The sequence below is a fragment of the Phacochoerus africanus genome, chromosome 2 (genome assembly GCF_016906955.1).
Source record: "Phacochoerus africanus isolate WHEZ1 chromosome 2, ROS_Pafr_v1, whole genome shotgun sequence".
In the NCBI taxonomy this organism is placed as follows: domain Eukaryota; kingdom Metazoa; phylum Chordata; class Mammalia; order Artiodactyla; family Suidae; genus Phacochoerus; species Phacochoerus africanus.
In genome coordinates, this window is record NC_062545.1 from 44,835,210 (window position 1) to 44,860,308 (window position 25,099).

The following is a 25,099-nucleotide window of genomic DNA, read 5'->3' on the forward strand; positions in this document are numbered from 1 at the left end:
CCCAACTAGTATCCGTGAGGATGCAGGTTCGATCCCTGGCCTCGCTCAGTGGGTTAAGGATCCAGCATTGCTGTGAGCTGTGGTGTAGGCTGCAGATGTGGCTTGGATCCTGCATTGCGGTGGCTGTGACGCAGGTCCGCAGCTGCAGCTCCCATTCGACTCCTAGCCTGGGAACCTCCATATGCCACAGGGGAGGCCCTAAAAAGCAAAAGCAAAACCAAAAAAAAAAAAAAAAAAAGAAGAAGAAGAAGAAAGAAAGACAAATAAAGAGAGTAAAGTAACACACACCTATGTACTCTCTATCCTGGCATTTTCACTTTTCTAAACAACCTATTGAATAAGAAATAAACATATTAACATCAATCAGCAGAGCTTATATAGAGTTACAAGGCAAGAGTATCTTATACAGCTCTAAGGAAAATCTAATGAAATTTCTAGACACCTGAATGGATTTTAGCAACACTCTCTCAACAGAGACACTTCTGGTACAGGACTGAGTTATCAGCTCTTGACCTCAATTCAAGCTTAAGTCTCTATCTTATTCAAGCTTAAGTCTTTGGAATGATGGTGGTAAAAGAGGTAACTGTTATTCATGAACTTGGTAACTATGTTGGGTAATAACTATAGTGAATTCTGGCTCAGGGACCAGCAAGTTTAAGTGGTTGTCTTGGACTATGTATGTACACATCAAAAAAAAAAAAAAACCATCAAAAATTGAGATTGAGACGTTCACTCAATCAACTAATTGTATCAGCTTCATGAAAGCAACGTTTTGGCAGGTTTGTTTTTCCATTGCATTTCCAATGTACCTTGATACAGAAAATGGCTTTCAAGCATGTGCAACTTATACAAGAAACTAAAACATTTTAACTTTTTTAAAACTCCACTGAAGATAAAATCTAATTTGAAATTTGAGAGATTTAATTAATACATAAAAGGAAGATTGAAGCAATGCTTGGATTCTTTGGGATTTTGATTCCCTTGCCTATTTTACAATTAGGGATGAGATGGGTAAAAGAAGTTCTTTTATAACTAGAACAGTAAAATCGGAGTTAGGAAGGTGATGAAATGCTATATTACCATTCCATGTGAGACTATGAAGGGTAGTTCTAAAAGGTAACCTAATTTATTAAAGTTCTTCTCTTAAGAGAAGTTACAACAAAATAATTATTTTAACAACAGCAATATTTGTATGATTGGTAGAAAAAAATAAAATGAAAACAGCTTTAAAAAATGGACATTTGGCCCGTTCTGTTTTGAACAAATAAAACTGTTACTGCCACTTAATTTCACCAGAAAATAAGTTTCTTGAGTTCCCATCATGGCGCAGTGGAAACGAATCCAACTAGGAACCATGAGGTTTTGGGTTCGATCCCTGGCCTCCCCCAGTGGGTTAAGAATCCAGCATTGCTGTGAGCTGCAGTGTAGGCTGCAGACGCAGTTCCAATCTGGCGTTGCTGTGGCTGTGGTGTGGGCCGGCAGCTGTAGTTCCAATTAGACCCCTAGCCTGGGAACTGCCATATGCTGCGGGTGCGGCCCTAAAAAAAATAATAATAAAAATTTAAAAATTTTTTTAAAAAGAAAATAAATTTTCTTCTCTACATTTTGTGGTAAGTAAAGTATGTAGGCCTGGTCCCCTTAAGGTGATCCTCTAGCTGTGTTCTGCTCTGCAATGGAAGAGAAGTATTTTGTGGTCTTTTGACGGGTGGTATTAAATGATGATGAGTACCAAGCAAATGATGGAGTAGTTGGCGGAAGATTAGTGAGGATGATTTGAGTAACAATTGGGTAACAACAAAGGCAGGATCATTATCTCAAGAAAACATTCCTGTGTTTCCCGGGAAGCAAGGCTCAAACGGGTTCTAATAGACAGTAGTGCCTAACTTCCCTGGGGAAAAAAGACTGATAATCCGATAAAAGCACTGAATGCTCTCCCCAGAAAAATCCACATATGCCTTCACTCAAAATGTTTATATAATTTTAAGGGATTCACAGACTTTGATGAAGTCCATCCATAGGCATCTTAGGGTTCCCTGAGTAGGATAATATTCCGTGTGTTGAAGATTAAAAAAATTAATTACCTAATGTTAATACTATAGTTTATAGTAAAAAATGCTGGGGGATAAATTTCAGTTATAGACAGGAGTATAGCAGATGGTGTATGATGGAGCAGAAGTGTCGCAGTGATAAATGACAACTCAATGTGGAGTAGCACGGTGATGAGTACTAAGACCAGGTGAGTAAACACAGGGGAAGAGGGACCCCATAGGGAAAAAGACTCCAAGAAGACCAAAATTTAACTTAATTATTTTATAACCTACTCTTTTTTTTTTAGCCAAAACTTTTTATAACCTTAACTACCAATTCTAATCTTATCACTATATTTGATATCCAATTAAATTAAATTACCTAGCTAAGCATGTAGGCCTCTGCCATCTTATTTTACCTCTAGCTGAAGTCTGTGGAACTTTGTGATTTATAGGATGATGGTATCCCTCTAGCATTCAATGCTGCTTAAGCATGTATGAATTGAAAATTTGACTTTTGCAAGTGAATGATTATAGTAACAGATTATATGAGATGTTGATCATACCTAGTGAATCCTGTAGCTCAAGTCAGCTTTCTGAGCTGCAGTGAGTCAATCCATCATCACTGCTACAGACTAATAATGACAGAGCAAAGCATCCTTATTCATTGATTTTCCATTCCTACTATACCTGTCCAAACAGGGCAATGGTGTCTTTATGAGAGCTACTTGGGTAGCGCTATCACTTCGGTACTATTCCATTTAAATGATACTAGCCTTTTATCTCTTCATATACAGACAGTTACAAAGAAATATAGAACTTTGAGATCAAAAGGAGGAGCAAGCCAGTGTTACCAGTAATTCATCTCTCAAAATTTCTTCGGGTTTTGATCTTTCAGGAACAGCTAAGGAAAAAAAAAAAAACTTTTGAAATAGTAAGAGTTATTGTGGTCATTTTTAAGTGTTTTTGGATTGCAGAAAATATGTAGTAACTATAGATTCAAAATCATGACTAAAAGTTGTGTCCCTGGTCTGAAATTAAATTTTGATAATAACAGAAACTACAACAATGAAGATAATGTGTCCAGTGAAATTCCAAAGTAATTAATATACTCTATCTTCCTTCACTCTGAACTCAGTAGTGGATATACATTCTAGGGAGATAATAACCAGCCAGTGGTACTACTACAAACATCATCGTCTCTACCAGGCATGCATTTAAGATGTCTCGGGAGAGCTCTGAACCATGATTTAGCCACTGTAGAAAGCACTCCAAATTTAGGAATTAATAATTTTCATTTGGCTTTGGGACGAGGAAGGAGGCAGCTGCTATGTACTGAGTGTTTGTATCCTCCCAAAATTCATATGTTGAAACCCAACCCCAAAGGTGATGGTATTAGGAAGTGAGACCTTTGAAAGGCTCTGCCCTCCTGAATGGGATTAGTGCCTTCATAAAAGTGTTCTTGAGAAAGCTCCCTTGCCCTTTCACGTGAGGCTATAGCAAGCTGTTAGCAGACATCAAATCTGTTGGCACCATCATTTTGGACTTTCCAGCCTCCAGTACTGTGAGGAATAGATGTCTGTTGATTATAGGCCACCCAACTTACGGTATTTTTGTGATAACAGCCTTAATGAATTACGACAGGAGCTAATTATTGAGTGCCTACTAAAATATAGGAGCTTGAATTGTGACTCAGCAGGTTAAGAACCCAACTAGTCTCCATGAGGATGTAGGTTCAATCCCTGGCCTCCCTCAGTGAGTTACGAATCCAGTGCTGCTGTAAGCTGCAGCATGGGTTGCAGATGTGGCTCAGACCTGGTGTTGCTGTGGCTGTGGTGTAGGCCGGCAGCTGTGGCTCTGATTCAACCCCTAAATGGGGAACTTCCATGTGCCACAGGTGCGGCCCTAAAAATGAAAAAAAAAAAAAAAAGAATATAGGAGCTTTACAAATTGATTCAGCACAAGTCTCAAAACATACCCATGAAATAGAATATCTTATCCATTTTATATATGAGAAAATTATTGTTCGGAAAAGTTCAGTAACTCGTTCATGGTCACATGCTAAGTGGTGGGCAGAGCCACCCTGTCTGTCAGCATCCAAAGTTTGAACCCCTTCTGCCACATGACCTTGAATTTTACAGAACAAAGGCTTTCAAAACCTTCTGTTTTCCTATCTTCGGGAAGGCTCCCTTATAGAAACAGACTTCCCAGTTTAGATTATATTTACTAAATTAAGAAAGTGCGGTTTATCTTTTTGTCAGATAACAAAGACCCTAAAGAATGTTAAAACTGCAACCCAAAAACTGCAACCCAAGAGATATCATTGGTATAACTTTTGTCACTGATTTTTCAAATAAATGTTAGGTCTGGGCAATATGGTCACATGAGGGTCATTCCTTAAGTATCAGTGAGTTACTTTATACTTACTATATACTTTTGCTAGACAGTTATCTGAATTTCTTATTTTTTTAGTATATCTTCACCAAAGTCATCTTTGAACTTGCGATGATAGACTCTGGAGATATATGAGCAAAATAACTAATTTCATTAAAAAATAAATATTTCCATGTGCATATGTACAAATACATAAATGAATAATAAAGATTTATGATGGGTAAAATACAATTGCTGAACATTTGAAGAGACTTCAAACTCATGAATATTAAACTTTCTGGACAACTGAAACTTACAGGTTTGGATCCTAAGAGGAAATTCTGCCACTGGTAAAAATGATAAGACTTAAGGAAACATTTGACACTGAAGAGTTGTGACGTCTCCACTTTTTAGCTGGCATAACCGCATATGTCAATGTAAAAAGGAAATCTGAATGATGAAAAATACCATAATTGTCACTGTACTGTTCTATTTTATGAAATTCATTTAAATGAATCTGCTACCCATTAAATAAGCTGGATGCATTAGATGTGGAATAGCTCGCCCAAAGCTATTTCTCCTTAACCCAATGCTGGAAGAAGACTGATTTTAAAAAATAAAGTTAAAATTGTTTAACTTCTTCTTGATGGTACTGGTTACTGAGATTTATCTATCTTTTGTTAAATTCTGAAAGATATCCATAAAGCCATGTCAGTTCAGATTCGGAAGCATTTAAGAGTTCCAAATTTATAAAAATAGAATCCGCAAACAGCCTTGGAAATGTCAGTCATCTATGATGAACCTCTCTTGTTCAAAGCAAATACAGTATCAGACAAGTTTCACCTCATTTTTTTGTTTTGCCCACCACCACAGAAACTCTTTATTTCTAACACATGTAAACTGGAGGTGATAAATATCTAAACTTAGCTGAATTTCATATTTTCACATAGGGTTTTTCCAGGAAAATAAATATGGGATTCTCATTTTCTAAACAGTCTGTAAACTTTGCAGCTTTTGTGCCTTGAATGTGATACCTGCGAAAATGCAAAACTGTCCATTTCTGCAGTGGGGAAAACTTTCCCAAACGGCTCCCTCTTGACGATTCTATAAAAGACTTGACATGTCAGTGGAGTAAAAGAGTGTATCACAGTGAGAAGCTGGGTTTCTAATCTGTCAGCTTATACCTGGAGTAACTGTGATCACACATCAACAGTGGGGTATGAGAGTCTGATAAGCTCTCATTGGTGAAGAACTGTTATGACTGTCATCAAGTATTTGAACACTGACTGTTTGTGGCCCCTGACACTGTCCTATACCTTCCGTAGTGTTTACAGGTGAAATAGGAAGCAGGTTCCTGGCACTCTGTGAGCTCCATGGTCCCTAAGAACTTGCAAGAAGTGAGCAAATGAGATAGGAACATGGCACTGTTGATCATACTGATTACCTGTTTTGTGATTATTTTTGCTACTTCCCAGCCTTGCCAGGCCCCTGACGACTTTGTGGCTGCCAGTTCTCCAGGACATATCATAATTGGAGGTTTATTTGCCATTCATGAAAAAATGCTTTCCTCAGAAGACTACCCCAGGCGACCAGAGATCCAGAAGTGTGTCGGGTGAGTAAAGCCTCAAAGAACACAGTTAGACTTCAAGATTATACCAGAAGACTAGGGCATGTAAATGTTTATTTGTATTAACATCTAAATTATTTTAATAAAATGTAAGATCATATTTTTAAGTTGCATATAGTCTTGCAATTCTTCCTTAAAAGAGACACATATTAGCACTACATGTGTAATCATCTTCCAAGTATAGAGGAAATGAATGCTTTCCATTAAATTATTTATTTGGATTTTGCCTAAAATGAATAACCCCTGAAGTCACGCGATAAAACCAATGAAAAGACACCGTAGCCTGTCCACTACAAACATATACAGCACATCTGTATTTTCATCACTCACGAACATGGGTTGTTTCAAACCTGGATCTTTATGTAATTCTGTGTTTAAAACAGACTTAACATTTTTCTCTACACTGACATTTTTTTCAACACTATGAATGCTTTCAGATAAAATGTAACCCCACATTTCACAAAGACTCCTTCCTGGCATTCTCCCCAGTAGTTGGGCACTTTGAGCTACTGTCATCTTAATCACTGATTAACAGGAATACCAGTGAACACCCCAAAATAATTAATTAAGATTTTTGGAGCACTAAATTGGCACCAAAGAATGACTGCATAATCATAGGCCAAAAAATAAGGATGGAAAATGCTAAAAAGGCTCATTTGACCAATAAGCAAATTATTCTGGAAAAAAAATCTCTGAACATCCTTTCACCTTATTGTCACTCCTTGAGAGAACAGCATTTATTCAACACTGAACAGGTATTGATCAAATGTCTGCTTTACTGAGGCCCTAGTCTAGGCATGAGGGATACTGAGGTAAATACCAAAGTGCTTTGAATATTCATGGAACTAACATGAGGTGGACTCTGAAAACAGCACACATTTTATTTGTTAGACAGATCATCACTTTAACCTTTCTCTCTTCTTTGTTTCTTTCTTTAACTTAAAAATTTAATGCTCATTTGCCAAACTCCACATTTAGATACTCTGCAATAACAAATAGCATTATTCGATTAGCAATTTATCATAAATCAATGAATTAAAAAGAAACTTGAAAATATCAAAACCCTGAACAAAAATATCCCCTTTTATTCACTTAAGAATACTTATTGAATTCTTACTATGTATTAGGCACCTTTTGTATATAGTGGTGGGTGAGATAAACTTGATCAGTAATCAAACAATTCAGTGCTCTAGAATAATCACAAGTCCAGAAATCAACTGGGTAGACCCACTAAAAGAGGAAACATCTGTGCCTTGGAACTTAAATAGTACACATTACCTAGGAGGAAGCTATTGGGCGTTTACCCAGGGCCTGTTTTATATGTAATTCTTAAAAGTTTTATTAATCTGATTTCTAACCACAATAGACTAGCATCAGAAAAGTAAAGTAAGTCTAAAAAAGCAGATACTTGGATAACAATAAAATGCTGGCATCTAACTACAAAAGGGAACGAAAATCAGATAATCTACAGTATACTGAAGAATATTAAATTGAATACTCCAAATGATCCCAAATTTAATCAATAAAGGGTTAAATCCTGTTCTGAAGACTCCATGTAAGAAACTGTAGGTTCCTATATACCTTTCAGAAAATTTTCCATTAAAAATTTAAAAATAAAATACAGATCCCCCCTTCATTGATTCAGGAATTTATTATAAGGCAGAAATGAAAATAAAATAGGATATCACCATGTCTGTAGAAGAGGTATGTTCTGATTTCAAAAAAAAAAAAAAACTTGTTTCTCAACAGCTTTGAAATATCAAATTTTCTTCAAACTCTTGCCATGATACACAGCATTGAGATGATCAATAATTCAACACTATTATCTGGTGTCAAACTAGGATATGAAATCTATGACACTTGTACAGATGTCACTGTGGCAATGGCAGCTGCTCTGAGGTTTCTCTCTAAGTTCAACAGCTCTGGAGAAATCATGGAGTTTAAGTGCGACTATTCCAGCTACACGCCAAGGGTAAAGGCGGTCATAGGTGCTGGCTACTCAGAAATAACCATGGCAGTCTCCAGGATGCTGAATTTACAGCTTATACCACAGGTGGGTTTTATTCTAGCTCCATGTGTTGGATTTGGTTATATTCTTTATTTTGAAAAGATCAGGATAGTCTGGAAAATGTGTTTCGGAGATGCTTTGACTTCAACCTTTCTCTTCAGTCAAAGAGAGGCTAGGCTATTACAGATAATATAGTAATCAAAGCACCAAAGAGTAGTCATCCCTCAGTCTGTCAGGTCTACTTCCTGAGAGCTTTCAGCATGACTTGGATAAGACAGAAATTTCTGGGCACCTCAACTACCTTGTTTCTAAAATAACACCGGTCAGTTATTAGGAACAGAATTGAAGAGGAAGTGGGGGGTAAGGGAGTATGGAAGTCCAGGAAGACTTCTCAAGGAGGTGACATTTAGCCTGAAACTTGAACGAATGGAGACAGCCAAGAGAAGATGGGGGAGGAAAAAAGAGTATCTAGGCTGAGAAAACAGTAAGTGCAAAGTTGAAATGTCCAAAGAATAACAAAAGGTCAATATGGCTAAATCAGTTTGAGCAGAAAGAAGCAGAGTAAAAGACCCATTTGTAGAGACTGACAAGGGCTGGGTCATGTAAGCTGGGATGTGGTTTGCAATTTTGTTTTGAGTATGATGGAAAGGCTTTGAGCAGAGTTGAGGAACTACTTAGCTTCCTATAATGCCAGCTGATAACCAGGAAATAGCAAATGGTCTCTGAAAGACAAAAGCACATATTAGAGAGCATTGCACTAAGTTCCTTCACATTACTCAGAGTCAAACAAGCTCCCTTAGCTTTGATTTTGAGCTACTAACTTTTATATCACATCACTCTGTAACTCGCTAGGTTACTGCTTTCTAAGCTCAGCAAAGATTAGAAACTAAAAGTTAGAAGAGGCTTATTGCAGATTATCAAGAAATGAAATGACCATCTGATATAAGTAAACAGATAGAAATACATATACATATACATTTATGCATAAGAAATATATAACTTTCTGGAAGTAGACTAAATGAGTACAATTCTTGAGAGTTCTGTTATAGCCTAGTGAGTTTGATAACAAAAAGCTTAAGTCCAAAACAGAACAAACAAAAAGAATTATTCCCCCAAATAGCTCAGAGATGAGGCTTTGGCCCCAAATTTCTAGACTATGTGTAAGATTAGTTAGGTTACAAGTAAGAAAAGTAGACTATTTTTTAACAAGGGTTATTTAATGTAAAATTGTAATTTCCATGGTAGACTACACAATAGGAGAGCACGCCCTCCATAGGTAACAGTGATTTTACAGAGGCCCAAGTCGCACAGTGAAGGTGAGCATAGCAATGTCAGGCACCAGGAAGGGAACTAAGATTTAGTGACTGTCCACTGTGTGCTAATATCCATTTAAATTTTCTCCTTCAATCTTCACAAGAATCATGTCATTGCACAGGCAAAGAAATGTGAACTAACTTTGCCAATTATTAGAGTCAGGATTCTAACAGTTTGTTGGACTCCAAAGCCTATTGTCTTCCTGCATTACCATGTAGCTGCTTTAAATAGTAAAAAAAAAAAAAAAAATCACTGACAAAGTGTACAGTGCAATCGCAGCTGTGGAAGATGGTAACTCTCCTTAGACTAAAATCTCCAAAGCTGTAAATTAGAGAAAACTCTGCACACCTTAGGTAGGTTTCCCAAAACGCTGCTGTCCATTTGAGTAGATTAGGGGTCAGGAAACTGTAGCCTGTGGGTCAAATGTGGCTCTCATGCTCTTGTGCTGTCACACTGAGAATAATTTTTACCTTCTTAAAAAGATTATAACAAAAAATACTATATATATAGAGAGAGACGGACAGAGAGCCAGAGACTATATGTGACTGACCAGTATTTTACATGTGGTCCTTTAGAGAAAAAAAATTTCTGACCTCTAAACAGATGATTATTTGTCTGGATGCTTTATTTTACCTAGAATAAATATCACCAAAGTCGTTTTTTATACAAATTTTGAACAAAGTGTTCCAAAATTCATTTTGCTCCTTTGACTGGCTGTATTTTCCCATATTTATCTCTAAGTCTTTAAATAATATCCACTATTGGCTCTGGCCTGAGATATAAGATAGATAGAAATGGATATAGGCATGTGGGTGGAGATATAAGGTAGAATCTTGAAGGACTTCTACTATTCAAACAGTATTAAATGATTGAAAAGCACTGACTAAATCACCAGGTTCTAAATATCATGATTTAAGCTATTTATAAAGTAGTCCCTCAGAGGTAAAGGATACAAGGGATCAAAGAATTTAGAATATATTATGGAAACTCACAGAAATCAAAGAGAAGCACACCTACTATGAATAGCCACCTGCAGCTCATCAACACCGTAACAAAGATGTTGTCCCTTTCCAGGTGAGTTATGAATCAACTGCAGAAACCTTGAGTGACAAAATTCGATTTCCTTCATTTTTACGGACTGTGCCCAGTGACTTCTACCAGACTAAAGCAATGGCCCAACTGATTCAGAAATCTGGCTGGAACTGGATTGGCATCATAACCACAGATGATGACTATGGACGACTGGCTCTCAACACTTTTACAATTCAGGCTGTGGCAAATAACGTGTGCATAGCCTTCAAAGAAGTTCTCCCAGCCTTCCTCTCAGATAATACCATTGAAGTCAGGATCAATCAGGCACTTGAGAAAATCATAGCAGAAGCCCAAGTTAATGTCATTGTGGTGTTCCTGAGTCAATTCCATGTTTTCAATCTCTTCAGTAAAGCCATTGAAAGGAATATAAATAAGATCTGGATTGCTAGTGATAACTGGTCAACAGCCACCAAGATAACTACCATTCCTAATGTTAAAAGGATTGGTAAAGTTGTAGGATTTACCTTTAGAAGAGGGAACATGTCCTCTTTCCATTCCTTTCTTCAAAATCTGCATTTGTTTCCCAGTGATAATAACAAGCCCTTAAATGAATATGCCATGCTCTTGGCTGCCTGTGCAGATGCTAAGGACAGTGATTTGAGTCAGTGCATTTCCAACTATTCTCAGGGGACTTTGGCCTACAAGGCTAACAAGGACATAGAAAGGAACTTCTCCCTGAGAAATGACTTCCTGTGGGATTACACTGAGCCGGGATTTGTCCACAGTATTCAGCTTGCAGTGTTTGCCCTTGGATATGCCATTCGGGATCTGTGCCAAGCTCGAGACTGTCAGAACCCCAATGCCTTTCAACCATGGGAGGTACTAACTCACACATTTGAGAAAATTCTTCTACCATCATTTCCTTCCTTGCTTTAGTTTACAAATATTTACATAAACTGCTTTTAATAAGTAGATATTTCCAGTGTTTGAATAATCTGCATTTCTATCTTTAGTTCTTTCTTTTTTTTTTTTTTTTTGAGCAGAGAAAGGTTTATTGCAGGACGATGTAAGGAGACAGGTGGCTTGTGCCCAAAAAAGCCCTAAACTCCTCAAAGGGTTTCAGTAAAGCATTTTTAAAGGCAAGTTGAGGGAGGGGTGTGGCTAGTAATTACAAACTTCTTGGTGTCAGGTTCCTTTGTTCTTAGTAGCTATCCACATAGGTCAGGTCACAATGTTCCTGCAAAGTATGAGGTTACCAGGGCTATCCTGCTGTAAAAACCACAAGTTAAGTGTCCAAGCCAACTGACCCAGTTAACTGCCAGATATGTGTATGGACACCTCAGATCATGCAGCAGAAATCAATTCATCAGATGACTGCAGCTGCGGGACTCAGAGGGTCCCTTGGGGAAAGTGGAGGGTGGATGTGGCTCACTGAGGGGCAGGACACCAGAGGTGAAGTCCCAGAGAATAATCATTGGCGTCAATTATTTGTTCTTAAGGATAATTGAGTTTTTTTTTTTTACCTTCACCTCCAACTCTAACCCACCAAAGTTGTGTTCTTTTATTTTCCAAGAAGATTCTGTTGATAGTGCTATTCTCCTTTGGTTTATGGATTTGTATCTGATCTTGCAGTTTTTCAAAGCTTCATATTAATTATCTCTCTTAATGCTCTTAACAAATACAAGGCCAGGCATGATTAATGATCCTTTTTATTATTGCTAAACATTATGAATAAGGAAACTGAAGATAAAAGTACCGGAAGTATGACTCTAGTCTGGATCTTCTGCCTCCATACCTCTTGCTTTTCATGGTATCTCTGGTGGTTATAGTCTCAATGCCTCCAGTTATGACTCTTACTTAAGGCAGTCTCCCTAGGACACAGTCTTCTTCATGAGTGTTGTTGGGTCAGTTATAACAACTCCTGCCATATCTCTCAGGTTTAAATGAAACATGAATTATGTAAAAGAAGTCTTTCCCCTTCTCCTCTTTGATAGCTCTGTGGGTTAAACTCAAATTAAAGATGAATGTGGTCAGGAGTTTCCCTGTGGTGCGGTGGGTTAAAGATCTGGCATTGTCACTGCAGAGCAGCTTGGGTTAGTGCTGTGGTGGGGGTTGGATCCCTGGCCTGGGAACTTCCACATGCAGCCAAAAACAAAAACAAAAACAAACAAACCAAAAAACCCCCAAACAACTTAATGTGGCCCTATTCAGTGAACATTTCCCATGGTGTTTTTAAAATATCCATACACGAGGCATTTAAAAGCAAACTGCTGCTTTATATGATAAATTTTACTCCTTTGAAACAAATTTTTCAATCACGTATATTCAAAGCCAAACTTGTCTGTCTTAAGGCAGAATCATACTCCCCCAAAATATATCTTAAATCTGTTAGGGAAAAAAAAAGGTAAAAGGGAATAGGATCCAATTCTTCTGATCACAAAAGTGAGTGTCCAGGGAAGGCTATTTCTACTTGTGTCATTTTTACTTTAAACACCCATAAACACAAGCTCCAAGGTCTGAGGTGATCGGCTTACATCTGAGTGGATCATATGATGGTCATAGGATGTTTTAAGTTGCTCATTTTGAAACTAGTTTTCACCTTGTAAATGCAAGGCAACAAAACCTAAGGAAGAGGTAAGACCAGAGATTAGGAATTTTATTTTCAATCAAAACTCTCCTTACAAATATACATATATAAATCTGTGTGTGTATATATATGAGGTTTCCAGGGCTATCCTGCTGTAAAAACCTTTTTATTATTGCTAAACATTATATGTCTAGTGATTTAAGATGCCTGTTTGAAAGCATACTCTTAGAAGTGTAAAACTTTAATGAAAGATTGGTAAAATAAAATAAAATAAAATAAAACCTGTAAGTTAAGTGGAAATTACCACATGAAATTTTAAGAATGAGAGGTTGAGAAAGAGGAATGGAGAGAAAATAAAAATCAGATAAAGGGGAGAAGCTATAAAGACACTCAGAAGGAAAGAGAAATACAAATAGCAATAGCTATTTATCCACCAGAGACCTGGGAAAGTGTTTTACATCAGGAATAGGTCTCAAACATGCTGAGGCTAAATCTTGAGAAAGTATAATCGAAGCAGAGTCTTCTAAAATGTTTTATTTAAACACTAGAAGCCTGGGATCAGTCTGTATTCCCCTGGGAGCATGGTTATCTAGAAACAAACAGAAACAGACTGGAAAGGAGGAACAGATGCCTGCCTTGCTCTTTTGATCATGAGTGAGTGAGCCACGTTTGTGCCAGATTCAGAAGGAAAAATAATGCAAACAATTGTCTTTTTATAAAGAAATCTCTATAGACATCAAATTTGAAAGATCAGCAACATTTAGGGTCACTAATCAAAGATATATTCCTAAAAATTATTTTGTCCCCTGGCAAAATTCACTAGTATTTTAAAAATACTTTCTGAATGGTTTTAGATTCAAATAACTTAAAAGGAATTGGTTTTCTCCAAAATTTGAGGATAATCTTTCCTTTGGCTCTTCACTTGGTGATATCCATGAACAGAATTCAGGGACTGCACAGTCTTACTTACCTACTTAGTTTCATCTCAACAGATTTTTTTAATGTTTCTCCTATGTGTGAGGATGCCACCTCCTTGTAGTGAATAGTGATTTTGATTTTCCTGCTTTCCTTTCCTTTGGATGATACACAAGGTAGGAAGTGATGTACGTGGGATGAGAGAATGTATAACAGTCAAACTACTAGTCACACAATTAGTTAGCAAATATTTGTTGGATGTCTCAGTGTTTCAGCCATTGTATTGAGTGCTGAAAATATTATAGAGAACAAGACAATTCTCGTCCTAAAGGAATCACATGTCTAGTGGGGTTTACAATGAAACAATTAAGGAGCTGATTACAGTGCAGAATAATGTATTGTAATGTTCCATATAAATACAAGATGGCAGGGAAGCGTATAATTGAGGCAGCTAATTCAGTATTAGCAATTCAGAGAACATTCTCCAAGTTCGTGTCATCTCTGGTGAATGTGATAGATAAGCGGGAGTTAGGCAGGATAGAAATACTGCAGTAAAGTCACAGAAGTGACAGAAAGCAAGACATCTTTAGAGGGCAGAAAATACTGCCTTAGAACTGGAGTCATTTGCAGAAATTACAGGCAAAGAAAAGTGGAGGGTGAGTGAAGCATCCATCATTAAGGCCTTATCAATCAGAGCATCTCTAACTTGGTTGGACAGTTAAATTACGTGGGAATCTTATTTTCATGCTGAAGCTAATTCAGTAGTTCCAGTATGGGGAACCTGAAAGTCTGCACTTTTAACAGTCTCTCAGGTCGAGCTGATACTACTGGTTCAGAAACCATTCTTCCAATAGAAAGTTCGCAAGCTATGTTAAAAGGCTTGGACTTGAGAGAGCAAAGGGGAGCCAATTAAAGCTATTCTTATTTTTATTTTAAAAAAAATTTTAGTCACACCCACAGCATAGGGACGTTCCTGGGCCTGGGATCAAACCTGAGCCACAGCAGTGACAACACTGAATCCTTAACCACTAGGCCACTAGGGAGCTCCTGATTAAAGTTATTTTTAGACAGAAGAGTGATGTGACTTGCTTCCCAGTGTAGAAATAGCATTCTTACTGCAATGTGCATTGATTAGGGGAAAACAAGACAGACAGGGAAAGACTAATTTGGAAATCCAGACATACAATAAGGACGCTTTATATTACAGGTATAAGTACCACAGGTACTAAGGGTGTGACAAGGAAGATGGAGAGGAATATACATGGATACTTCAGAGGAGAGATGAAGAGCAATTGGAGATAGAGTGGATGTAAAATATGGCAGAAAGAACCAAAGATGTTGCAAATGGTTCTAAATTTTTTGGGCAACCAATGCCATTTGCTTAGGATGGAAAGAGAAAAAAGTGAAGGTCTGGTGGGGAGAAGAATTACTAAGCATTCTATTTTGGAGATAACTGAATTTGAAATTATGATAAATTCAAGTGTAGTTGTCCGAAAGCCAGAAGAGAGATGGTCCAAGAAGGGAATGATTTTGGAGTGGTGAGGAAAATAATAACTAATTAATTTTTAAGGTCTAATATACTAAGCATTGACAGACATCATCTCTAATCTTTAAATACTATGGTAAATCCGCAGATTTCATGTTCACTACACTTAATCCTGGAGAACTGGCAAGAGGAAGTGTTATTGGTGACTGAGACTTGCAGCAGTTTAGCGATAGAGGGGACTTCAGCAGTAAGGGTCTGGCTTCTAGTCACCCAAATAGTTAACAGTGAAGCTGTCCCAGCCTTAGTCCAATGTGATTTTTGCTACACCATAGAAAACTTTACAAAAGAAAAAGACATAAGGTGCAGATGCAAGAGATGGAAGTATGATTTCTCTGCTATTCTCTAATTTACGTAGATGCCTCTTTTCCTAAGCACAGACTCACTCATGGCGATGCAGTGGACAGCAGAACAGCTGGGGACATGGAAAACAACATCAACCACAACAGCTTAACTGGAGTGGCCTCCTGGCCTTGTGTTCTCAAAAACAGGTCATTACCATACAGAGGTGAATTATATAATCATGGAAATGCAAATCCTACTCTCTAAATTTTGTAGGATCAAATTACAGTGAGTTTCAGGGTCTCTGAAAAATAATGGATGGAAAAAGCTTTTAGTAGCTTATTAACTGTAGCATTAATGTTCAAAATTTACCTTAATCGAGAGCAACTCTTTGATAGAATATTTAACAAGTAATGAAAGCACCATTTTATTTGCTTCCACTATCTTCCCCATAGAGGACAAACAGAATTATACTAGTTTATTTACATCATACATTGTTAACATTATTTACAGAAGGTATATATGCTAGAGACTTACTCTGTAAAAACATAATTAAATGCAGGAAAAAACTGGTGGAAATTATAGTTCAAATAAAAGAAGGGAAGAGGAAAAGCTCCCAAAAGAACTAAGTAACTGGGGCTTATGGAAGGAACAGAAGAAAAATCAATACACACGTACAGATGGGAACATTGAAGGTGGGGCTTTACTTCTTTTTTTTTTCCCTCCATATTTTTTGTTCCAGGCAATTGCTGGAATAAGATTTTGTTGGTTAATTCTACCATGTTAGATCTGATATCTTGCTTCTTTAAAACAATACTAATTAAGAAAAAAATCAATGTATATACCTAAGTACACACACTAAAATTTTGCTAAAGTGATATTTGGTCATTGACATGACCATTGTAGGTAACATATTTATTTAAAATACAATTTGCTTTTCTTATATTCTATTTGCAAAAAAAAAAAAAAATGAAAGGAACATTCACAAAAGAGAAAAAATAGAAAAAGTATAATTCGATTCAAAGAGAATAATTTCTGCCTTGTTCTATAGACTTTGCACCCAACAAAAGCCACATAAGCCTCACAGATTTAGAGGCATGGACCCAATGTGTTTTACTTACCCATAATTATATATCAAGTTAACAGTGGAGTCAGAACTGCTGTTTTCCTCTCCTTCAGTCCAGTATTCTTTCTCTTCAGCACAAACTCAATATGGCTACCTCATTTGTCAATAAAACATTTTGTGTTCTAGCTGTCCTGCATATAAATTCTCACTGTACAAATTAAGTGACAAGAAAGTAATTTTTCATTATATTTCTTTCTTCTCAAGTTAAAAAAAATCATTTTCTGAACTAAATTGGAAATAGAATTGAGAGGTCACCTTACTATACTCTCATTTACTGAAACAGACTTGAAAGCCATTGGAGATGATAAGATCTGCACCAAATGAGTAATAAAGTATGGATTTAGAGGGAAGGCACTAGCAGTTATCTTAGGCCCATCAATTTAACTTCTCAGGCAGGGACACTCTGAAGTACATGCCCCAAGAGCAGGGTGTGGTGCTATTGTTACTGGACTGTCTCCCAGCTCTGCAGCTCTGTCCCCTTAGCCTTCAACAGGAGGATGGTGAGCATGACACTAGAGATTTGGATTGCCTACTCAGAGACCCAGGCTGACTGTGACTCCAGAAAGGAAGGATGAATTTTCCTGCTTTCCTTAACTCCAAATGGCACACTGATGATTGATTTTAGTCAGGAGGGAAAAAGCAGTGAGGAGATTTGAAATCGATATATCTTTCGGTGCAATGGAAAGACCCCAGAATGAAAGTCAAGATGTGTGTCCCCAGACAAAGTACTTCACCCCTTGGCTGGGATCTTCTCTGAGAAAAGAGGAAGGGACCCCAGCTCTGCTTCATTCACTGAGTTGTCACGGAGTAAAAGGACATCACAGATTTGAATATTAGCAAGTAATATATGGATGTCAGGTGACATTATTAGTTGATAGACTCAAAGTATTTTTATTTATTTGTACAATATCCCTATTAGCTAATAACAGGTATTTTATTTTATTTTTTATTTTTTGTCTTTTTTGCCATTTCTAGGGCCACTCCCGAGGCATATGGAGGTTCCCAGGCTAGGGGTCTAATAGGAGCTGTAGACGCCAGCCTACGCCAGAGCCACAGCATTGCGGGATCCGAGCCACGTCTGCAACCTACACCACAGCTCATGGCAATGCCGGATCCTTAACCCACTGAGCAAGGCCAGGGATTGAACCTGCAACCTCATGGTTCCTAGTCAGATTCATTAACCACTGAGCCACGACGGGAACCCCATAACAGGTATTTTAAAGGCTTTAAGCTAAACTTTATTAACTCAATTTATGCCAGATGCTGGGCTAAATTGTTTACATGCATAATTACATTTAATCCTTAAAATAATCCCATTAGGTAGGTTTCTTTTACCTCAGCCAAAGCCTAGAAAAATATTGTAACTGTCAGGACCATACTACTAATGAAATATGGAACCAGAATTAGAGCCCAGGCATCTGCCCCAGAGGACTCATTCCGAAGTTTTGCAAGGTGGAAAAATAAAGATGCTCCAATGTTATAGGCTAGAGACGCTACCTTCATAAACATTAACTTGCTTTCTCAATTCACAGAGCAAGATTTTGGTGGAAATGAGGCCACAATTCTCAAATTGTTGCCTAGTGGTTAAGAACCTTCTCAACTAGTTACCACACTCACTGATCCAGAATGTCCTTTTTCTAATTTTTAGGTGATATCCCTTGTAAGGTAGTATTATACTTAGGGTAACTGATATACTTAAAATATTTCTATCAGTCTTTGTTTCTGTTTATATTTTTCTTAGTTACTTCATGTACTGAAAAATGTGACATTCATGGATGGAGGGAGCTCATTTCATTTTGATGCCCATGGAGATATGAATACCGGATATGATGTTGTGCTCTGGAAGGAGATTGATGGCCACATGACTATCACCAAGATGGCACAATATGACCTGAAGAATGATGTCTTCATTGTCACAGACCAAGAAACAAGAAATGAGTTCAGGAATCTTAAGGTAATTTTGTGACTGGCTGCTTTGTAGTATTTAACTTAGTTGGTACTTCAACTGTAAAGTTCTTGACCCCACCAGGACCTCCAGTGATCCTACCACCTGTTCTCTGTCTACAGCTTCCCTCCTTAAATTCCATGGTCAACTTGTATATCACTCCCTTGTACACACCCTCAATCCCCTTGCCCATCTCTTTCTCTTCATCATATATATTGGACCAAAGTATAGTTCTGGTTAAAGTAAACTCTCTGCCTAATCAGTGTAGCCCCCATGTAGCTGAACTTGGCCAAAACAAACAAAAAAGAAAGAGAATAGAAAACCTACCTTGCTGACTATTCTCACTTGAAATTCACGATCTCTAACCTACGGTGGGTCCTAAATGCTACTGAGCATTAATATAATTTCTGCAAGAAGGGCTGTTTTTATTTGTGACAGGACATCTCCAGACTTTGTAGGGGAGACACTTAATGAGGGGGAGATGATGGGATAACGGATAACTGAGTAGAGCTTTTAGGGACTAAATGGAAGGGGCTGACAACAGTGAAAAGAGGGACAAGTCTTCCTTTCTGATAGAAACACCCAGAAATAATTCAGGGAGGTAGTAAGAACCAACATTATGTGAATCAACTAGGTCAGATTTCAAGATTCACTTGTCAATATGCAGGCTAGTTGGAGTATCAGCATTTTTGTAAGTCATCAAAACCCATAGTCCACAAAACCAAACAATCTTAAACCTATTGATAGTCCCAAATTACCAATACTAGACTTTAGAAGGTCTTTGCTGTCTCTTATGTGGGGAGAGAGAAGGAACTGTGTTGCTGGGAAGAAGGGTTTCGCTTTTATCCCCCTAATGATGTACAACTTTATCTCATAGTCAAATCCTTTTGTGTCTTCTGAGCATGATACAGGAGTGTGGATACTTCCGATTAAAAGTTTTCCCTGGGGAATCCATAAAGGAGATAACCTGCCAGCTGAAAACCCAGATCAGCAATAGCTGTGGTGAGAGGAAGAAAGCCATCTCTTTTGAACACAAGGCTACTAATGTTGGCTACTTTTCTCTCTCAGTCAGGTTATTTTCAGGTCCCAGAGGAAAAACTAGTTAACTAGGGACTTTGTGCCAGGCTAGCAATAGTGTTAAGAGAATCTAGAGAAAGCCTCATTCTGCTTTGGCTTCCCCAGGGTAAGAGTAAGACAGTAATTTTTTATCTCACAATATGTGCCATGAGTTAGGGATTATGAATGAAAAAAAAAAAGCTGAAATACAAGGAGGTAAGAGCTATACTGGAAACAGAGGGTTCCATAAAAGTGGGATGCTGTGTGCGACTCACATTGTGACATGCAGAATTATAACCTAATTTCTCTGGATGATTTAAATATTATTTATATATCTAGCATTATCTTTTTAACTAGTAAGTTAATGGGTTTTAAAATCAAAATTTTCCTGTTTTTTAAAGTTTAGATTGGACAAGCTCCTTGGATAGCATGATTAATAAACTTCTTCAAAAGAATATGAAAATCCAATAATTTACTATTTTCTTATATAGTTGAACTCTTTATACATCACAGGATTGAAATTTTCCAAACATCACTTCTTTCTTTACTTTTACCACTACACATTTTGCCTTTGCTAAGGACTTTCTAAGAGTTAATTTTCCTTATTTGCTTACAAATGTATTAATGTGACAAAAACTGTGTTCTTCCTAAGCAGTTTCACTATCTGAACTATTTTCTATGTTTTAAACTTGTTGAAATTCCTCCAGAAAAGAAAACAATTCTGTTACACTATGAAAAAAGAGACCAAAATACTGTTTCGTAAATAAATCTTTTAAGTCAAAAACAGGGTAAACTTTTTTTTTAGGATGAATTTTTTGGAAAAAAAAAAAAACTATTTGGGATTTCTTTTCTCTTTGCAGCAAATTCAATCTAAATGCTCCAAGGAATGCCTCCCTGGGCAAATGAAGAAAATCACAAAAAGTCAACACATCTGCTGCTATGAATGTGCGAACTGTCCTGAAAATCACTATAGTAATCAGACAGGTAATTACACTCACTACAATATGTACACTGACACACCTGACCCATGTCTCATAGGCCAATTTTTTTATATGAATTCTATTTTATTTTTTTATTTGAAAAATAAAAGATGTCTTATGTGTCTGCTAGATTAAATTCCAGTGAGATTTCACTTGATCATGAAATCTGCCCTAGTATAGCAGCAGATGCACAACCAATACGTAACAGATATAAAAGTAGCTTTACTTCCAAGGGAAAATGTCATCCCATCCACTGGACTTCCTCTCAGTACCTCTTACATTAATACACGTTCTCTGTCAATTTTTGTCCATGTGCGCCCCACACAGACATGCTTGACTTGTAACTTGAGCACAATATCTATAAATAAATACATGTTGAATTAACTAAACTGAATATGATGAAAACCCAGAGGTGTGCCTATCCTAGAGATTGTGCTATTCCTACCAAGAGCTAACAGCAAAGCCTAAGAAGAAAGAACCTTTCATGAGAAGAAGAGGGGAACCACTGGCAGAGATGAGGTGCTCCTCGCTGATTACCTGCCAAACCTGTTTTTAACAATTTGCAAAGATCAGAACAAAATACACAAGTAAAGAACAAGAGTGAGGTCAGCAGCCTTTGATGTCCTAAAAAGAGCCATGAGTGCTTTTCCTGGAGTTAAGCCTAGTTGAAAAGCATTAAATTCCCCAGTTTATTGTAGTATTCATACTCACCTTCTATAAAAGCTGAGAGCCCCAGAGCCAAAAGAGTTCCCAAAAGTTCATTCTTTTTCCTTATTGGCTCCAAGAAGAGAAGTGTCCCAATGTAAAAAACTGCAACAGTGTTCTATCAGTGTTTCATCAACATGCCATTTATCTCAACCTTAGGAGGGCTGTGCTGTGTAATGAAGTAATTGAGTGGAAAATATTCCAGGCAATATGGTATCCAGCAACTGCCGGCCAAGTGGGATAAATAAAACACCAAGAGAGTACACAGCATTTATTTCTCATAAAGATATAAGAGTCTTGAAGTTCCCGTTGTGGCACAGTGCAAACAAATCTGACTAGGAACCATGAGGTTATGGGTTTGATCCCTGGCCTCGCTCAGTGGGTTAAGGATCTGATGTTGCTGTGAGTTGTGGTATAGGTCACAGACACAGCTCAGATCTGGCATTGCTGTGGCTGTGGTGTAGGCTGGCAGCTGTAGCTCTGATTTGACCCCTAGCCTGGGAACCTCCATATGCTAACGGTGGCCCTAAAAAGCAAAAAAAAAAAAAAAAAAAAAAAAGATATAGGAGTCTTTCAAGATACAATCTGGGTTTTCTTTTGAAAACCAGGACAAGTTGCTTCCAAGAAGTGTAGAAGACGAGCACAACTCTGGAGGAAAAGCAAGAATTTCAGGAGAGCTGAAAGACACCACCTCCTATTCTTCTCTATGTTTCCAGCACACAGCTCTTGTGCATAAACAGGGCCAATAAATGTTCACTGAACATGAAATGGCAGATGCTAGCAGCAGCGGTTAAGGGGAAGACAGAGAAGAATGGATATTTGTAGGAATTAGGATTTAGAAAGACAAGGAGGCTGGAAATGTGAAGCTTATAAACAGAAACACAACTTGACTTTGACATTGATGAAGAAAACATAGGCACTGTGGAATGTAATCAACTGGATGATGGGTGAGAGGCTTTTTGAAAGAAGCTGGGACTCCATCTTTAGAGAGTGGGAATGGGGAGACCAATGTAATCATATTCCCAGACAGCCCCTCTGACATCAACTCTTTACGCCACTCTGCAGGCAGGATCGGCATAAATCACTTTCCAGCTTATTACTGCCTTGTGAGAGGCTCAATATTACTAACCTCTGGGGGAAGAAACTAAACTTTAATTCTTCACCAGCTGTCACTGACTACAATCTTGTGTTATCTCGCTTTCAGAGAGCAGTTAGGGTGGCCCAGCCATATTGTCTCTGTTTTTAAAGGAACTGCAGCCTTATTTATAACAGTAGCTCCTGCCATATTAAGTGTCTAATATGCTCTAAGCAAGGCATTTTATAATTACTATCTCACTGAAGGCAGCACCTCAGTGAGACAAGGTCTATTTTTTATTTTTTTTATTTTTTTATTTTATTTTTTGGTCTTTTTGCCATTTCTAGGGCCGCTCCCACATCATATGGAGGTTCCCAGACTAAGGGTCAAATAGGAGCTGTAGCTGCAGGCCTATGCCAGAGCCACAGCAACATGGGATCCAAGCCGCGTCTGCAACCTACACCACAGCTCACGGCAACACCGGATCCTTAACCCACTGAGTGAGGCCAGGGATCGAACCTGCAACCTCATGGTTCTTAGTCGGATTCGTTAACCACTGAGCCACAACGGGAACTCCCAAGGTCTATTTTTAAAAAAAAAGGATTTGGAAAGAGGCTCAGAAAGTTCAATAACCTTATTGAAGATTACAGGAACTGCAAGTGTTTTGAAGGAGAGTTTGAGATACGTCTGGTTCCAAAGAGGCTAGCATCTATCCTGAGTATATTCATTTCCTAAAGACTAACAGCCTAGATGGCTTTTTCTCTTCCTTTTTTTCTCTTCCCTCTTCCTCTTCCCTCACCATCACCCTTTCTCTCTCACCTTCTTTGTGTTGTGTGAACGCTTTATATTAATAAGTAACCAATGTGACACATCTATATCCGTTTTTCAGTCAGATTATGAGGAGTCTCATTTGTAGTACTGCAGACAACCACCGAGTTTAAATGTTTGTAGTGTAACTGAATCTCCTCTGTCTTTTAGATATGGATCACTGCCTTTTATGCAACAATGAAACTCACTGGGCCCCTGTAAGGAGCACAATGTGCTTTGAAAAGGAAGTGGAGTACCTCAACTGGAATGACTCCTTGGCTATCCTGCTCCTGGCGCTCTCTCTACTAGGAATAGTGTTTGTTCTGGCCATCGGCATAATATTTACAAGAAACCTGAACACACCCGTTGTGAAATCCTCCGGGGGATTAACAGTCTGCTATGTAATCCTCTTCTGTCATTTCCTCAACTTTGCCAGCACAGGTTTTTTCATTGGAGAACCACAAAACTTCACGTGTAAAACCAGGCAGATGCTCTTTGGTGTCAGCTTTACTCTATGCATCTCTTGCATTTTGATGAAGTCCCTGAAAATTTTGCTGGCCTTCAGCTTTGATCCCAAGTTGCAGAAGTTCCTCAAGTGCCTCTATAAACCCATCCCCATCATCTTCACTTGCACAGGGATCCAGGTTGTCATCTGCACACTCTGGCTAATCTTCGCAGCACCTGCTGTGGAAGAGAATGTCTCCTTGCCCAGAGTCATTATCCTAGAATGTGAGGAGGGATCTATCCTTGCATTTGGCACCATGCTGGGCTATATTGCCATCCTGGCCTTCATTTGCTTCATATTTGCCTTCAAAGGCAGGAAATTACCTGAGAATTACAATGAAGCCAAGTTCATAACATTTGGCATGCTCATTTACTTCATAGCTTGGATCACATTCATCCCCATCTACACTACCACCTTTGGCAAATACTTGCCAGCTGTGGAGATCATTGTTATTTTGATATCTAACTATGGGATCCTATGTTGCACATTCTTCCCCAAATGCTATGTTATTCTTTGTAAGCAAGAGACTAACACCAAATCTGCCTTTCTCAAGATGATTTACAGTTACTCTTCCCACTGTGCAAGCAGTCTTGCCGTGAGTCATGTTTCACTGGACACCACCAACAGCAATGTCACAACAACCAGTCGCAGCTCTGGTGGCAAGTCTGCAGCCTGGCAGAAAAGGAAAGATTTTCAGGCACAAGTATTTGCATGCATATGCAGAGAAAATGCTACATATGTATCTAATGCTTTGCCTCGAAAAAGAACTTCAAGTATCTGAATGAGTCTTTAAGAGAAGGTACACTCCAGCATAAAATGTTTCTAGGGTCTTTGCCTTAGGGATGTGCCTTTACTTTCCAAGTCAATATATCCCCTACATTTCTTCACTACTGCTATCTTCACCAAATTTTGCTTGAACACTCCCTCTGTTCAACCATCTATTTAACAAAGAAAATAGAGCCCTCAACCTGAGACTCCTTTCCTTCCTCACCACCTCCATCTGCCCCAGTCTTTACCTCCTTCCTCTTGGGCCCATAGTTAAAGGTACCTCTTCTATTCAAAATTAGCCCATAATGCATCATCCTTATTCCATCCTCTTCTCAAACCCCTTTCTGTGGGTTCTCCTCCTCTCCTGGGCATCTTTACTTTCCCACCTCATCTGCTCAATTCAGCTAAACAAGCACTTGAGCAG

General features: G+C 38.1%; 1 protein-coding gene across 3 annotated transcripts; it reads left to right on the top strand.

The window, feature by feature from the left end:
- Nucleotides 1-5,751: 5,751 nt before the first annotated feature.
- Nucleotides 5,752-24,822, top strand: GPRC6A (G protein-coupled receptor class C group 6 member A). 3 transcript variants are annotated; one of them, XM_047759815.1, is made up of 6 exons: nucleotides 5,752-6,012; nucleotides 7,777-8,080; nucleotides 10,424-11,260; nucleotides 18,576-18,788; nucleotides 20,696-20,819; nucleotides 23,574-24,822. In XM_047759815.1, exons 1-6 carry the CDS (start codon nucleotides 5,819-5,821, stop codon nucleotides 24,686-24,688), a joined length of 2,787 nt encoding a protein of 928 aa, XP_047615771.1. In that variant the 5' UTR covers nucleotides 5,752-5,818; the 3' UTR covers nucleotides 24,689-24,822. The 3 variants fall into 3 exon arrangements, with proteins under 3 accessions (XP_047615771.1, XP_047615792.1, XP_047615781.1); XM_047759836.1 differs by having other exon boundaries at nucleotides 5,775-6,012; nucleotides 10,424-10,735; XM_047759825.1 differs by lacking the exon at nucleotides 18,576-18,788 and having other exon boundaries at nucleotides 5,775-6,012.
- Nucleotides 24,823-25,099: the final 277 nt, after the last annotated feature.

Excerpts from the sequence above, each read along its gene's own strand:
- GPRC6A (XM_047759815.1), top strand. The coding sequence starts at position 5,819 with ATGGCACTGTTGATCATACTGATTACCTGTTTTGTGATTATTTTTGCT. Across the intron at positions 8,081-10,423 it reads ATTTACAGCTTATACCACAG|GTGAGTTATGAATCAACTGC; the intron begins GTGGGTTTTATT and ends GTCCCTTTCCAG. Across the intron at positions 18,789-20,695 it reads ATGAGTTCAGGAATCTTAAG|CAAATTCAATCTAAATGCTC; the intron begins GTAATTTTGTGA and ends TTCTCTTTGCAG.